Source organism: Zea mays, chromosome 9 (genome assembly GCF_902167145.1).
Source record: "Zea mays cultivar B73 chromosome 9, Zm-B73-REFERENCE-NAM-5.0, whole genome shotgun sequence".
In the NCBI taxonomy this organism is placed as follows: Eukaryota; Viridiplantae; Streptophyta; class Magnoliopsida; order Poales; family Poaceae; genus Zea; species Zea mays.
In genome coordinates, this window is record NC_050104.1 from 23,251,885 (window position 1) to 23,266,638 (window position 14,754).

Genomic DNA, 14,754 nt, shown 5'->3' on the forward strand with positions numbered 1-14,754 from the left:
TTTTAGTCCTAGGACTAAAGTTTAGTCTTAGCACTAATTAAAACCAAACATGGCCTTTGTTTAGCCTCGCATGATGCCTGTTCTGTGCTCTGAGTCCGATGTGATAGGGACGGAAGAAAACCAAACCTGGGCGCCTGTTCTGTTACTGTAGATAAAATCTGTTGCAAACTTTGACGAAAGGTGGTCCGCTTCGCCTATGTCCGAACGCCCGTGATGTCCGAACGCCCGTGATGTCCGAACGCCCCTACCTATAAAACCAGGGCACCACGCCCACGTTCCAACTTCCAAGATCAAAACGTCTCGACAAGGCACAGCCACCTGAAGCAATGCCGATGTACTCCAAGTCGGAACTCATCCACGTGCCGCCACCGCCATGCAGCCGTCCCCGTTACGTCATGGCGCCACCCCTGGTCTTCACGTCCATCGGCGCGTCGATGAACGCCGCCGTGCGCGACGTTTGGGCCAGCAACTTCGACGAAGAGCTCTCCAACCTATCGGCGGTGCTGCCGCGCTACCCCTGCGTGTGCGTGGACACCGAGTTCCCCGGCGCGGTACACGACTCGAACTTGCCGCGGTACATGCGCGGTCCGCGCGAGAGCTACGAGCTGGTGAAGCGGAACGTAGACGACCTCAAGCTGCTCCAGGTCGGGATCGCGCTGTCGGGCCCCGCCGGCCGGTTCCCCATCGCGTGGCAGTTCAACATCCGGGGCTTCGACCCCGCGCTTCACCCGCACGCGCCGGCCTCCATCGCCATGCTCCGCGAGCAGGGGATGGACTTCACCATGCTGAACGAGTTCGGCATCGACCCCGAAGACTTCGCCGCCGGGTTCCGCCGCAGCGGCCTCGCCTGCGGGTGGCTCACCTGGACCGCCTTCTCGGGCTCCTACGACTTCGGGTACCTCGCCAAGGCGCTCACCGGCGGCCAGCCGCTGCCGGACACGCTGGACGGCTTCCTCGCCCTGGTCCGTCGGCTGTTCGGACACAGTCTGTTCGACGTGAAGCACCTCGCCAGATGCTGTGCCATGCGCGGGGGGCTGGAGCAGGTGGCCACCGCGCTCGGCGTCAAGCGCGCCGCCGGCCGTGCGCACTGCGCCGGCTCCGACAGCCTGCTCACCACCGACGTCCTCCTGCTAATGATGGATCGCTTCTTCAGGAACGTCGATGTGCTCGCGCACGCCGGAACCATCGTAGACCTCACCTAGTTTCCTAGCTAGTACTGCTTTTCTAGTGGATAGGTTTTAGTTTTTGCGATGTAGCCATGCATGCAGTATCCAGCTGCTAATTTGTACGAATTCCTTTTATAAGTTCTTGATTGGAGACTGATCTGCATTTGATCATGTGTTTTTATACTCTCAAGCATTCAAGTAACTGGTTCAGTATAGGCACGACCTGAACAATTTTTCGCTACAAAGTACTGTCTGGTAGAATTGGTTATTTGGGCACAGTAGAAACATCAATCGGTCGAAATATGAATCTAATCTAATATAATCTGTAATTTGAATCTAATCTAATCTGAAATATGTCTTAAGATAGATTGGGCTTATAAATGCCCCTACTAGCCCATGGGCTTTCGTCTCTGATAATGGGCTTATAAGACCATCTCCATCAGTTTACTCATACACGTACCCATATTCAAACTACACTCTATAAACAACGCAATTCACAACGTAAAATGATGCAAAACGGTGTTTTAGTGAACATATAGGGGTGCACTGTACAATAGTTCACCCACATGGTGTAATACCCAGTTTGTAAACAATACGAAGAGAGTATATCTCATTATATGTTTTTGCACCACTCATTATAACATGGTAATAACCATATATAAAGGGAACAAATAACTAATAATATCTAAAATAAACTATGCATCATGTTGGATTTATTTGTTTGTGCATTTAGAAATATATTAATGTCCAAATTGGAAAGTTAACCTAAGTTACAATTTAGAAAATTTGAAAATAACCTAGAAAGGGAAATAGAAAATACTACATAATATAAATAAATAAATAAATTCTTTCCATATGGGTATTTTTAAATTGAATATTTAATATGAGGACAAATTTGCCACAAGGTTGAATTCAAAAAGTTGGAATCTAAAAGGAAACAGAAAAAGGAAAAAAAGAAAGAAAAACTCATACTGGGCCGAATTCTTCCCTGCCAGCCCACCCTCACTCTCAACAGCTCGGCCCAACTGGCTGCATGCCGCGCCGACAGGCGGGCCATACCTGTCAGTGGCTGTTGCGTGCACCACTGGGCAGACTTCCTCACCGACGCGCCGGACCCACTTGCCAGTCTCTTTTTCGCGCATGGACCAGACACTTCAATGTCTACGGACCCACGCATCAGCCACATATCGCGTCCGCGTCGTCTCGCCGCTCACTGGCGTGTGGCCCCGGATGTCAGGTTCTTCCCCCTTTTCGCGGTGATGCCGTTGTAACCACCTGCGCGTAGAGCGGGCGTCGGACTCGGAGTCCACCTCAAACTGGGGATAAAGCGACTCTCCTGCTACCTCGCGCTAGCGTCTCCAAGTCGCCATCGTCGGGTGCGGAAACCTCCACAATCCATATGTCCCCACCGAGACCCATTAGTGCCATGGGAGCTGCCGCCGTCGTTCGTCGCCATTGTCGTCTCCTAACCTCCGTGGTGTGGACCCAGGCGTCCTAAACGGAGGGTAGATCATGCGCAAGGGCTTAACCGGGCGTGGTGACCTGTAGTGCGGCGGGGATTTCTCGCCGTTGTTGTAAGCCATCGTGGATCCGCGCATCTTCGTGGGCAGGGCACTACACTGCGAAATTAACGGTATGGACCCCTTCCCCGTACTCGCGCTCATCTCTATCACGTGTAGCACAGACCCCCTTCGAGGATAGTACGATCGGGCCTCCGCGAGGATCTAGCCGGCCATGGTGTCGCCGCTTCCGGGTGTTCACGCTCACGATTAGCGACAGTCATCGATCGGGGCACGGACGGTTGTGGTCAGAGCGCAGATAACGTTTCGGGTTGGAATAACGTGCAACCGTAGATTTCAATCGGACGGTTCATAACCGATCAAGGGCGGGTGAATGAGTAACCGTTAGATCTAGATCCTAGGGTTTACATCGTGTACCGGTTCGTGCTCTAATCTGAACCACAGATCGGGGATTGAATGGCTCTGGTGCAATCACATTCGATCGACCAGCCACTTTTAGAATAGGGCCCCTGGCATTTTTTATTATTAACCCGCCGTCCACGTGTATGTAAAGTAATTGCATGAAGGACCTAGTTTCTTATAAGATAGCCCCTGGTCTTCCACATTTTTGTGCGCGCGATCCAATTAATTTTGTTTTAATATTGTTTATCACCTGGTAACTCTGTTTAGCCACGAAACATAGATTAAAAATTATTCACTCGATCCATTCTATACCAAGCACCTAATAACTTCAGAAATTCATAACTCGATAACCGTAACTCCGAATTTAGCAATTCTTGTTCCTATGATCTCATTACGATGCGTAGAATATTATCATGCATTATGTTCTACTACCTAGTGTGATGTTAATTTCTGTATATCATGTCTGTTTGTATTGTTGCGAGTAGACGAGCAAGCCACTGAGGACCCAGATGTTCAGCAGGTGGAGACTGCTGAGGAGGAGCTCGTTGAAGGCAAGTTGTGCCCTTGATCACTTCTATTTACCCAATAATGTTCCTTTTAATCATTATGATCTGCATAGGTTAATTTTGAAGGGACCCAATAGGTTACCCTAGTTTGACTATCTTTATACCTTGTTTACCACTGAACTTTTGGGTAGTACCTGCTATTGCTTTATGTGGTTTTGGGTATGGAGATACACATTATTCATGATCAGGCTTTTATTATCAATTTATTATTTACTATTCATGATAAGATCGTATTGTTAATTGAAAGTCGCCTAGAGGGGGGTGAATAGGTGAAACCTGAAATTTATAAACTTAAACTTGCACTAAGGCCGGGGTTAGCGTTAGAATTAAATCCGAGTGCGGAAAATTGTTTCTCTTGCTAAGAGTTGCTCAATATATGCAGATGTCGTTTGGTAGCAAACTCAAATCAATACTAGCAAGGAAACGTTAGAGAGAGGAAATAGGGAAAACAAATCAAATGGAAATCAACACAAGTGAACATGGTGATTTGTTTTACCGAGGTTCAGTTCCAAAGAACCTAGTCCCCGTTGAGGAGGCCACAAAGGCCAGGTCTATTTCAACCCTTTCCCTCTCTCAACGGTCACTTAGACCGGATGAGCCTTTTCCTTAATCACACAGGTCACTAAGACCCTACAAGGACCACCACACACTTAGGTGTCTCTTGCTTAGCTTTACAAAGCACTTAAGAATTAGAATAGGAAAGGAAGAAGGCAATCCAAGCAACAAGAGCGCAAATGAACACAAGTGATCCTCTCTCAAGTCTCTAAGCACTAGAGTTGATTTTGAAAACTTGGAGTGGATTGAATGCTTTGAATGTGTCTTTGAGTGGTTGGCTTTGCTCTTGTATTGATTGGGAAGTTCAGAATACTTGGATGGCTTTGAATGAGGTGGTTGGGGGGTATTTATAGCCTCCAACCACTTCCTAACCGTTGGTTGTTTTTGCTGGTGATGGGCACACCGGACAGTCCGGTGGCGCACCGTACAGTCACTGTTCACTATCCGGTGCACGCCACGTCAGCGCGCTCGTTGGGGGCTTGGAGCTGTTGACTGTTGGAACCCTTTGTCCTTTTGCTGCACCGGACAGTTCGGTGCCACACCGGACATGTCCGGTGACCTCTGACTTCTGCGCGGCACTATTCACTATTGTCCCCTTTTTGCAGTCGACCGTTGACGCGCAGTGATCGTTGCGTTGCTGGCTCACCGGACATGTGCGGTGCACACCGGACAGTCTGGTGAATTATAGTGGAACGTGACTGGTGAATTCCCGAGAGTGGCCTATTCGTTGGGTGCCCGACCTGGTGCACCAGACAATGTCCGGTGCGCCACTTGGCAACACACTCATGTCTTGCTCCAAATTTGATTGTGTCACTAACTGAATTTCTTTCTTGGTTTGTGTTGAACCTTATGCACCTGAGGTAAATGATATCTAGACAAACTAGTTAGTCCATATGATTTGTGTTGGACGTCAACCACCAAAATCGATTATACGAAATGATTAAGTCCATTTTCCTTTCATTAATTGGAACATGGAGAACCACCCAGGAAAACAGTGCTACCACATGGGTGGTATGGGACGCCCTTGGCTGACTAATTAGAAAAGCTAGTGGATGACTACCTTACCCGAAAGGGTCAAGGGCAGTAGGGGAGTGGTCGGTGTAGGGAGGTCCTTGGGTTGATTTTGCTGCGATGGCGGTCAAACGAGGGATCCCTGCATTAGGGCTTCCTAGAAACTGTAGCGGGTTTTCTGAAGCTAGTAGAACTTTGTAAAGGCCATGTAGTGTTACCTTGCCTCGCTTCCTTGGTAGAGGTGTATGGTAAGTTATGATCCCTTGGAAAATGGGTAACATGACTTGTGGGTAAAGATGTGCAACCTCTGCAGAGTGTAAAACTGGTATATCAGCCGTGCTCACGGTCATAAGCGGCTCGGACACTCACATTATTAATTTATGGAATTAAATTCAATTTTTCATTTGCATCGCATTGTGGTTTATTATTAATTTGATCTATTATTACTCTGGTTTGGGTATTTACTTATATTTAGTAACTGCTAATAAAACTTGACCACTTATTAAAAGCAATGCTCAGATTTAACCATTATTTGTTGATCAGCCTTACACTTTACATGAGCTCCACCTTTGGTGAGTTCATGCACATTATTCCCCACAACTTGTTGAGCTATGATCTTTTGTGAGCTCACTCTTGCGATATATAACCCCCCCACAGGTGAAGAGCAGGTGGTCCAAGAGGAGCCCTATAATGAGGGGTACGAGTTAATCTAGGTGGCGTCTCCCAGTTAGCTTGATGGCGCAAAGGAATAATTATTTAGTTCATTTTAGTGTCATCATCTATTTTTGTAAGACTTCCGCTATGTAATAATGATACTTGTGACATTTATCTCTATACACTTTGTCATTATATGTGATGTTCTTCTTTGGCGCACATATGAGACGCACCCGGCTTTATCCCTTAAATCCAGGTGTGACACATAAGACCACCAAAAATAAACTTTTGCACCGTTTTACACTGTAAATTGTATTGTTTGTATAGTGTAGTTTGAACATGGGTATGAGTATGGGTAATATGCTGGAGACGGTCTAAATGCCTTGATTGGAGACTGATCTGCATTTGATCATGTGTTTTTATACTCAAGCTTTCGACTAAATGGTTCAGTATAGGCAGGCACGATATGAACCATTTTTCTAAGGTACTGTCCGACATCATTAGTTACTTGGTCAATCAATCGATCTTTATTCTGATCAGCTTACTGCCTGGAGTACTTATGATAGCCCAGAAACAATGTAACATGTCAACAAAGCAAATACAGAGCTCTGTTTGCTAGAAAGGAGAACGAACGAACATGCAGATGTCTTCCGAGGTAGAATGCATGTCCATACATATTTTATTTTCAAGCATAACAAATGTGGATATTGTACACAAGGGCTAATTTTTTTGATTAAAATAATGTCAGGAAGTGGTGACTGAGTTGATGAAGTTATGCACATAGCTTTGGCAAATAAATGATATATAGCCATGATTGACAGTTAATAACTGAAAGTTTAATTAGTTCAGAAAACTTCGATCGTAATATCTGGTGTGTCAGTATTCCAGAGCAATTATAGAGTAAGCCAGCAACATTCTTGTGATTCCTAGACATAGATGGAGATTGTAACTAGACAAAGCAAAATCTCCCAAGCATTATGTGGAAGTAATGCTTTTCCTGCAGTCTAAAATAGAGATGGCATCGGTGGTGCGCCCGGCGACAGCTGACGCACATGACAAGGTGTTCCCTAGTTAAGGGTGTGTAGCCGGAGGGGATGACAACCGACACAGCTTTGTGGCTACAGCGAAAGCCTGCGCGTTGTGCCCCTCTGGGGGGTTTGCGTGGCTGAGAGCACCTAGAGGGGGGGTGAATAGGTGATCCTGTGAAAACTTAAATTTAATCCACAAAACTTGATTAGAGTTAGCACAGTTAAGCCAAGTGGCTAGAGAGGAGAACTTGCACAACACGATAACCACAAAGAGATCAACACAGAGATGACACCGTGGATTATCCCGTGGTTCGGCCAAGTACAAAACTTGCCTACTCCACGTTGTGGCGTCCCAACGGACGAGAGTTGCACTCAACTCCTCTCAAGTGATCCAATGATCAACTTGAATACCACGGTGTTCTTGTTACTTTGCTCTTTTCCCGTTTGCGAGGAACCTCCACAACTTGGAGTCTCTCGCCCTTACAATAAGAATCAATATGAAGCACAAGAGTAAGGGAGGGAAGCAACACACTCAAAACCACAGCAAATACGCACACACACGATTAAGACTTGAGCTCAAAACAATATCTCAAGGTTCTCACTAGACCAGAGCTCAAATCACTAAGAATGTCGAACTAGTGCGCAAGAGTGAAGTGTGAATGATCAACAATGCTCAAAGGTTGCTTGGGTGTGCTCCTCCATGCGCCTAGGGGTCCCTTTTATAGCCCCAAGGCAGCTAGGAGCCGTTGAGAGCATTCCCAGAAGGCAATTCTTGCCTTCTGTCGCCTGGCGCACCGGACAGTCCGGTGCACCACCGGACACTGTCCGGTGCACCACCGGACACTGTCCGGTGCGGATCTCCTTCCTTATCTGGCGAAGCCGACCGTTGGCGATCTGGAGCCGTTGGCGCACCGGACACTGTCCGGTGCACACCGGACAGTCCGGTGCTCCCTTTCCGACCGTTGGCTCGGCCACGTGTCTCGCGCGGATCGCGTAGCCGACCGTTGGCCCGGCCAACCGTTGGCTCACCGGACAATCCAGTGCACACCGGACAGTCCGGTGAATTTTAGCCGTACGCCGTTAATCACTTCCCGAGAGCAGCAAGTTCGCCTGAGCCAGCCTGGCGCACCGGACACTGTCCGGTGCACCACCGGACAGTCCGGTGCATCCAAACAGAGCTGACTTTGGCTGAACGAAGCCATCTTTAATTCCAACTTGATTTTTCCTGTTTCTAGCACTTAGACACAATACATTAGTCTCTAAAACAATGTACTAAGTCTGAGAAACATACCGTTATACTTGATTTGTACTTTGTCCACCATTTATCACTTAGGCACTTGTGTTGGACACTAAATCACCAAAATACTTAGAAATGGCTCAAAGGCACATTTCCCTTTCAATCTCCCCCTTTTTGGTGATTTATGCCAACACAATATAAAGCAAGTACAACAAGTGCAAAATCAATCCAACTAAGAACTCAAAATTGTTTTGATTCAAATTTGGCATATATGGATCATTCTTTGCCACCACTTGGTTTGTTTTTGCAAATCACACTCAATTTCCTATCTCTAAGTCACACACACATGTTGAAACATAAAGAGAGATATTTCACGAGAAATTTATCAAGGATTCAAGAACTCCCCCTTTTCCCCATAATTAAGCCTTCTCCCAACTTTTGACAATAAGAGGCAAACAAGAGTATTTTGACAAACAAAAACTCTAACTCTACTATTTTAAAAAATTCACAAGTGGTAGCTGATCCATTATTGCTTTGGCCTTATTTTCCCCCCCTTTGGCATCAAGCACCAAAACAGGATCAATTTTGGCCCTTTAACCCCATTGCCTCACCAAAATCTTCAACTAAGAGTAAACAGGCAATAAGAGTATAGAGATGAACTTGGAATAAGTTACTCTTTCATCGGAGTGCAGTGGAAGTCTTGCATGGTCCAAGTCCACTGTTTCCCTTTCAATTCACCTTTGAGACTAAATCAAGCAAACTCAAGCACATGGTTAGTCCCAAAGAGTCAAGTTGTAACACATCTCCCCCTAAGTAAGTGCATCACTTGCAAAGGACTTGTGAGGTCCAGGGAGTGTTTGTACAACTTGAGCACCATAAATAAACAACAAAATGCTTAAGGAACATGATCAAGGCATAAAACACATGTATGCTATCAATCAATCCAAGTTCCGCGAATCTAAGACATTTAGCTCACTACGCAACTTGCAAAAGGTCTGCTCATCTAAAGGCTTGGTAAAGATATCGGCTAGCTGGTTTTCGGAGCTAACATGAAACACTTCGATATCTCCCTTTTGCCGATAGTCTCTCAAAAAGTGATGTCGGATGTCTATGTGCTTTGTGCGGCTGTGTTCAACAGGATTATCCGCCATGCGGATAGCACTCTCATTATCACATAGGAGTGGGACTTTGCTCAGATTGTAGCCAAAGTCCCTGAGGGTTTGCCTCATCCATAGTAGTTGCGCGCAACACTGTCCTGCGGCAACGTACTCGGCCTCAGCGGTGGATAGGGCAACGGAAGTTTGTTTCTTAGAACTCCAAGACACCAGGGACCTAGCTTCCTAAGAATTGGCACGTCCCTGATGTACTCTTCCTATCGACCTTACATCCAGCATAGTCGGAGTCTGAATATCCAATCAAGTCAAAGGTAGACCCCTTTGGATACCAGATCCCGAAGCAACGTGTAGCGACTAAATATCTAAGAATTCGCTTCACCGCCACTAAGTGACATTCCCTTGGATCAGATTGAAATCTAGCACACATGCATACGCTAAGCATAATATCCGGTCTACTAGCACATAAATAAAGTAAAGACCCTATCATAGACTGGTATGTCTTTTGATCAACGGACTTACCTCCTTTGTTGAGGTCGGTGTGTCCGTCGGTTCCCATTGGTGTCTTTGCGGGCTTGGCGTCCTTCATCCCAAACCGCTTGATCAAGTCTTGCGTGTACTTTGTTTGGGATATGAAGGTCCCTGTCCTTGAGTTGCCTCACTTGGAACCCAAGGAAATAGCTTAACTCGCCCATCATTGACATCTCGAATTTTTGAGTCATCACCCTGCTAAACTCTTCACAAGACTTTTGATTAGTAGAACCAAATATTATGTCATTGACATAAATTTGGCACACAAAAAGATCACCATCACATGTCTTAGTGAAAAGAGTAGGATCGACATTCCCAACCTTGAAAGCATTAGCAATTAAAAAGTCTCTAAGGCATTCATACCATGCTCTTGGGGCTTGCTTAAGTCCATAGAAGGCCTTAGAGAGCTTACACACGTGGTCGGGGTACCGTTCATCCTCGAAGCCAGAGGGTTGCTCCACTTACACCTCCTCCTTGATTGGCCCGTTGAGGAAAGCGCTCTTTACATCCATTTGGAACAACCTGAAAGAATGGTGAGCGGCATATGCTAGCAAAATGCGAATGGACTCTAGCCTAGCCACAGGAGCAAAAGTCTCCTCAAAGTCTAAACCTGCGACTTGGGCATAACCTTTTGCCACAAGTCTAGCCTTATTCCTTGTCACCACCCCGTGCTCATCTTGTTTGTTGCGAAACACCCACTTGGTTCCCACAACATTTTGCTTGGGACGAGGCACCAGTGTCCAAACTTCATTTCTTTTGAAGTTATTGAGCTCCTTTTGCATGGCCAACACCCAGTCCGGATCTGGCAAGGCCTACTCTACCCTGAAAGGCTCAATAGAAGAGACAAAGGAGTAATGCTCACAAAAATTAACTAATCGAGATCGAGTAGTTACTCCCTTGCTAATGTCACCCAAAATCTGGTCGACAGGATGATCCCTTTGAATCATCGCTCGAACTTGGGTTAGAGGTGCCGGTTGTGCTTCTTCCTCCATTACTTGATCATCTTGTGCCCCCCCTTGATCACTTGCCTCCTCTTGATGAACCTGTTCATCATCTTGAGTTGGGGGATGCACCATTGTTGAGGAAGAAGGTTGATCTTGCTCCTTTTGTTCCTGTGGCCGCACATCTCCAATCGCCATGGTGCGTATTGCAGCAGTTGGAACATCTTCTTCATCTACATCATCAAAATCAACAACTTGCTCTCTTGGAGAGCCATTAGTCTCATCAAATACAACATCGCTAGAGACTTCAACCAAACCCGATGATTTGTTGAAGACTCTATACGCCTTTGTATTTGAGTCATAACCTAACAAAAACCCTTCTACCGCTTTGGGAGCAAATTTGGAATTCCTACCCTTCTTCACTAGAATGTAGCATTTACTCCCAAAAACTCGGAAATACGAAACATTGGGTTTGTTACCGGTTAGTAGCTCATATGAAGTCTTCTTGAGGAGGCGATGAAGGTAGACCCGGTTGATGGCGTGGCAAGCCGTGTTCACGGCTTCTGACCAAAAGCGCTCGGGGGTCTTGAACTCTCCAAGCATCATCCTCACCATGTCTATAAGTGTCCTGTTCTTCCTATCTACCACACCATTTTGTTGTGGTGTGTAGGGAGCGGAGAACTCGTGTGTTGGAACTTGCTCTCAGCAGCAAAGAAGCCAACAAGAGTGAACAGTGGTGACAACAGGGTTGCGTGCTCGGGGGCAATAGCTCTGTTAATCTAGCCCCTCACGGGCACTGTGCGGGGGTATTTATAGGTATCTGAGTGCCCGGCGCCTTGTGTTAAGGACGCATGTGCCCTCAGACACCTAGTTTATCCCCAGAATATTCCCATAAAGCAGGGTTACAAGCTGTAATTACAAGCATGCCTTTACAGATTAGGCCCGTAACACAAAGGCGGCCACGCAGGGCCCGTTACAATGGGCCAGATCACACGTGGGCCTCAGAGCTGAACGAGGCCGCGCTGCGGAATGACTTCGTCGCCGGTCTTCGTCTGGTGCCGAATCGAGCGAAGGGTGTCCCTGCCTGTTCTGTCTCTGTCTGACCAGCGGTTATCAGCGAAGGCCTCGAGCGAAGGGTGGCGTCTTTGCCTTCGCCCCAACATTTGCCCTCCGAGGGACCAGTTCGACAAAGTCACCTGGTGCCGAAGACGTCGCTAGATGGCGGAGACACTGCCCTCGCTCGAAGTGGTTCCGCGGGGGTTTTTGATGTGACCGTTGATGGACGGCGTACTGTTGGATTGCGGGTTTCCCGAAGCGTCGCGCCCTGTCGGATTGCGGGTTTCCCGAAGAGCCGCGCCCTGCCTATAAAAGGGGGCGGGGGTTGGCGCTGTTTGAACTTTGCCTTCCGCGCTCCGTGAAAACCCTAGCCGCCCGCCGTCTTGCTGCTCCTCTTCTTCCGCTGTTCTCTTGCTCGCCGGAGTTCTGGCTCGAGTGAAGCAGACCGCCCGCCGCCGCCGACGGTACGTAGCAATGTCGTCTTCCTCTTCTTCCGCTGCTACTACGCCGCCGGCCGCCGCCTCGTCTGAGGAGACGTTGAGTAGCTTGATGGTGGAGGAGTTGCGCGCCAGTGACTCTGTTGATTTTGGTGTGTCACGGATGACGTCAGCCCGCGTTGAAGATATGCAGCGATTGGGCTACTTTGGTGGCGGAGTTGCTCGTGCTCCGGGGACGGAGGAAGTCCCCGAGCCGGAGGGTGAATTGGTCGTTTTCGAGGCGTTCTTCGCCGCCGGTCTCCGCTTGCCTGCGCACCGGTTTGTTGGTGAAGTCCTGCGTAGATTCAACGTTCAAATACATCAGTTGACACCGAATGCCGTGGTGGCACTGGCGAAGTATGTCTGGGCGACGACTTCGTACGGCGGACAGCCGTCGGTTGAAGTTTTTGCGAAGTATTATTGTTTGCATTGGCAGAAGAGGATGATTGGGGACGAAGTCGCCCAGTTCGGGTCATGCACATTCACGCCGAAGACCGGCAAGACCACAATGCAAGTAGTGGAGTTGGTTCCGTGCGCCCGCAACAAGTGGGGCAATTGGAATGAATTTTTGTTTTACGTTGATGAGGCTACTGTCGAAGGCCATGAAGGACTCCCTGTGTCTGAGATGTGCTCTCATTATTACTCTGCGTATCCGCCCTTTGAAGTGGCAGAGGAAGATGCAGACGAAGGGGCCCTTCGGTGCGCCGCCGGTCAGAGCAGTGGGCGTGATTTAGTTGAAGAGTTCGTGGCGTACGGGGTGTGGCCCTTGGCGTACGGCTGGGCGCTGGGCGAAGTGTGCCCTCGCCAGATGCCTTTTCACGGAGGAAGGGTGGTGCGAAGCCCTGCCTTCGCACTGAATCTGCGAAACCGCGACCCGACCGCGTTTGTGCGCGATGCGGAGGACGGGGCGGTGCGGCTCGTGGGGCGTTACGTGCCGAGGACGGAAGGCCAGCGCAGCTTTGATATCCGCGGGTCAAATGACCGTTTGAACAGGGTCTTCGAATTAAATCAATTGCCGTACGACGGCTATCCTAGTCAAGACGAAGTGGACCGCCGTGGGAAGAAAACGGCGGTGGAGACTGGAGACGACCCTGCGCCGGTGGCCGCCCCTTCCTCAAAAAAGAGAAAATTAGGTACTGCGATGGGAGGACTTGGGGTGTCTGATAGTTTTGCTAGAGAGTTAATGAGGACGTGTGCGGCCCCGGGGGAAAGGATGTCTTCGCCCGAGCTCCGGGAGTCTTCGGCTCGGATGCTGAGGGTTACCGGGGGTTGCTGGCCTAGGAATGTTCCTATCCCCTGCGCGGCTGGCGAGGACTGTTTTACATCTCGTATGGTTCGTCGGTGGAGAGTTTTTCCTTATGGACGGAATATCGGTGCTGTTGTGTGGGCAGTGATGGACAAGGATCGCCAAGGCGCGGTGCAAAAACGCCAGGCGACTGTCAGGCTGCATGAAGCTAGGCCGAAGAGGCAGCGGGGGGCTGCGAAGGCTGCGGCCTCCGGCGGAGGCAAGCCGCCGCTGGCGGCGAAGGCGGGCGCCTCTGCACCTAGCAAGGCGCCAGAGGCAACGGCGGGCGCTGGAGGCTCCAAGTCAACGAAGGTGGTGCCGCCGGCCAGCGGAGTGGCGGAGGCTTCGAAGGCGGCCCGAGCGTTGCCGTTGTCGGGCAAGCGCGTTGCCGACTTCGGCACCGATATTACTGTAGACGACTATCTTGGTGGTAAGTCGTTGGCCTATTATTATTATATATATATATATATATATATATTAATTCGAAGATGCGTTGCAGGGTCGAACGAGGGCCAGCTTGCTATGGTTGCGCCTGGCGCGGAGATCGCGACGGCGGCCATAGTGCCGAGGGCGAGGGGCGAGGCCCTTGGCGCCGGAGGCGAGGTGTTGGCCCTCGCGGTGGTCAGGGACGAGGCGGGCGCAGCGACCCGCCGGCTGAAGGGAGTGACGGAGGCGCTGAGTCAGGCGACGGAGGCGCTGAGTCAGGTCCGCTGAGTTATACTCTCTCCCCCACCTCTTTTGGGGCAACGGCCTTACGTACTGCGTTGCGGCTCTGCTGGTGGCTGACTTCGCCAGTCGTACTGCGTCGGGGGCCCTCACGGCAGCTGTGTCTGCCGAAGTCGAGAGACTTCGGACACAACATGCTGACGCTGTCCGTGAGAAGTCGGCCTCCGACAGCAAGTGTCGTAAGCTGACGGACAGGGTGGCCGCCCTGGAGAGGGAGAAGGCTGACCTCCGGCGCCAGCTGGCGGCGGAGAGGAGGGAAGCCAACGAGGCCGTCGCCAAGGGGCAGGCTGCGCAAGCGGAGGCCAAGCTGGCGCGGGCGGAGGGCAATCTTGCCAAGGAGCTCACCGAACATCTGCAAGAGCGGCTCACCGCCCTGGAGAGCCGCGCGAAGGAGGCCGAGGCCGCGATGCATGCGGAGGCCGAACGGACGCGCACGCAGCTTATGGATACATATCGTGAGCTGGGTGCGCGGACCGGTGACTTCGAGG

The 14,754-nt window shown here is 49.5% G+C and overlaps 1 protein-coding gene and 1 long non-coding RNA gene across 2 annotated transcripts; both read left to right on the plus strand.

Moving 5' to 3' along the window:
• Positions 1–324: 324 nt before the first annotated feature.
• On the plus strand, positions 325–1,280 carry LOC103639817 (probable CCR4-associated factor 1 homolog 11). The gene has a single exon (XM_008662516.3). The coding sequence runs from the start codon at positions 327–329 to the stop codon at positions 1,200–1,202; it is 876 nt and encodes a 291-aa protein (XP_008660738.3). The 5' UTR covers positions 325–326; the 3' UTR covers positions 1,203–1,280.
• A 1,101-nt stretch (positions 1,281–2,381) lies between these two features.
• LOC118473289 (uncharacterized) lies at positions 2,382–6,076 on the plus strand. Its single transcript, XR_004852579.1, has 2 exons — positions 2,382–2,799; positions 3,574–6,076. It is a non-coding gene; the product is annotated as an uncharacterized lncRNA (long non-coding RNA).
• Positions 6,077–14,754: the final 8,678 nt, after the last annotated feature.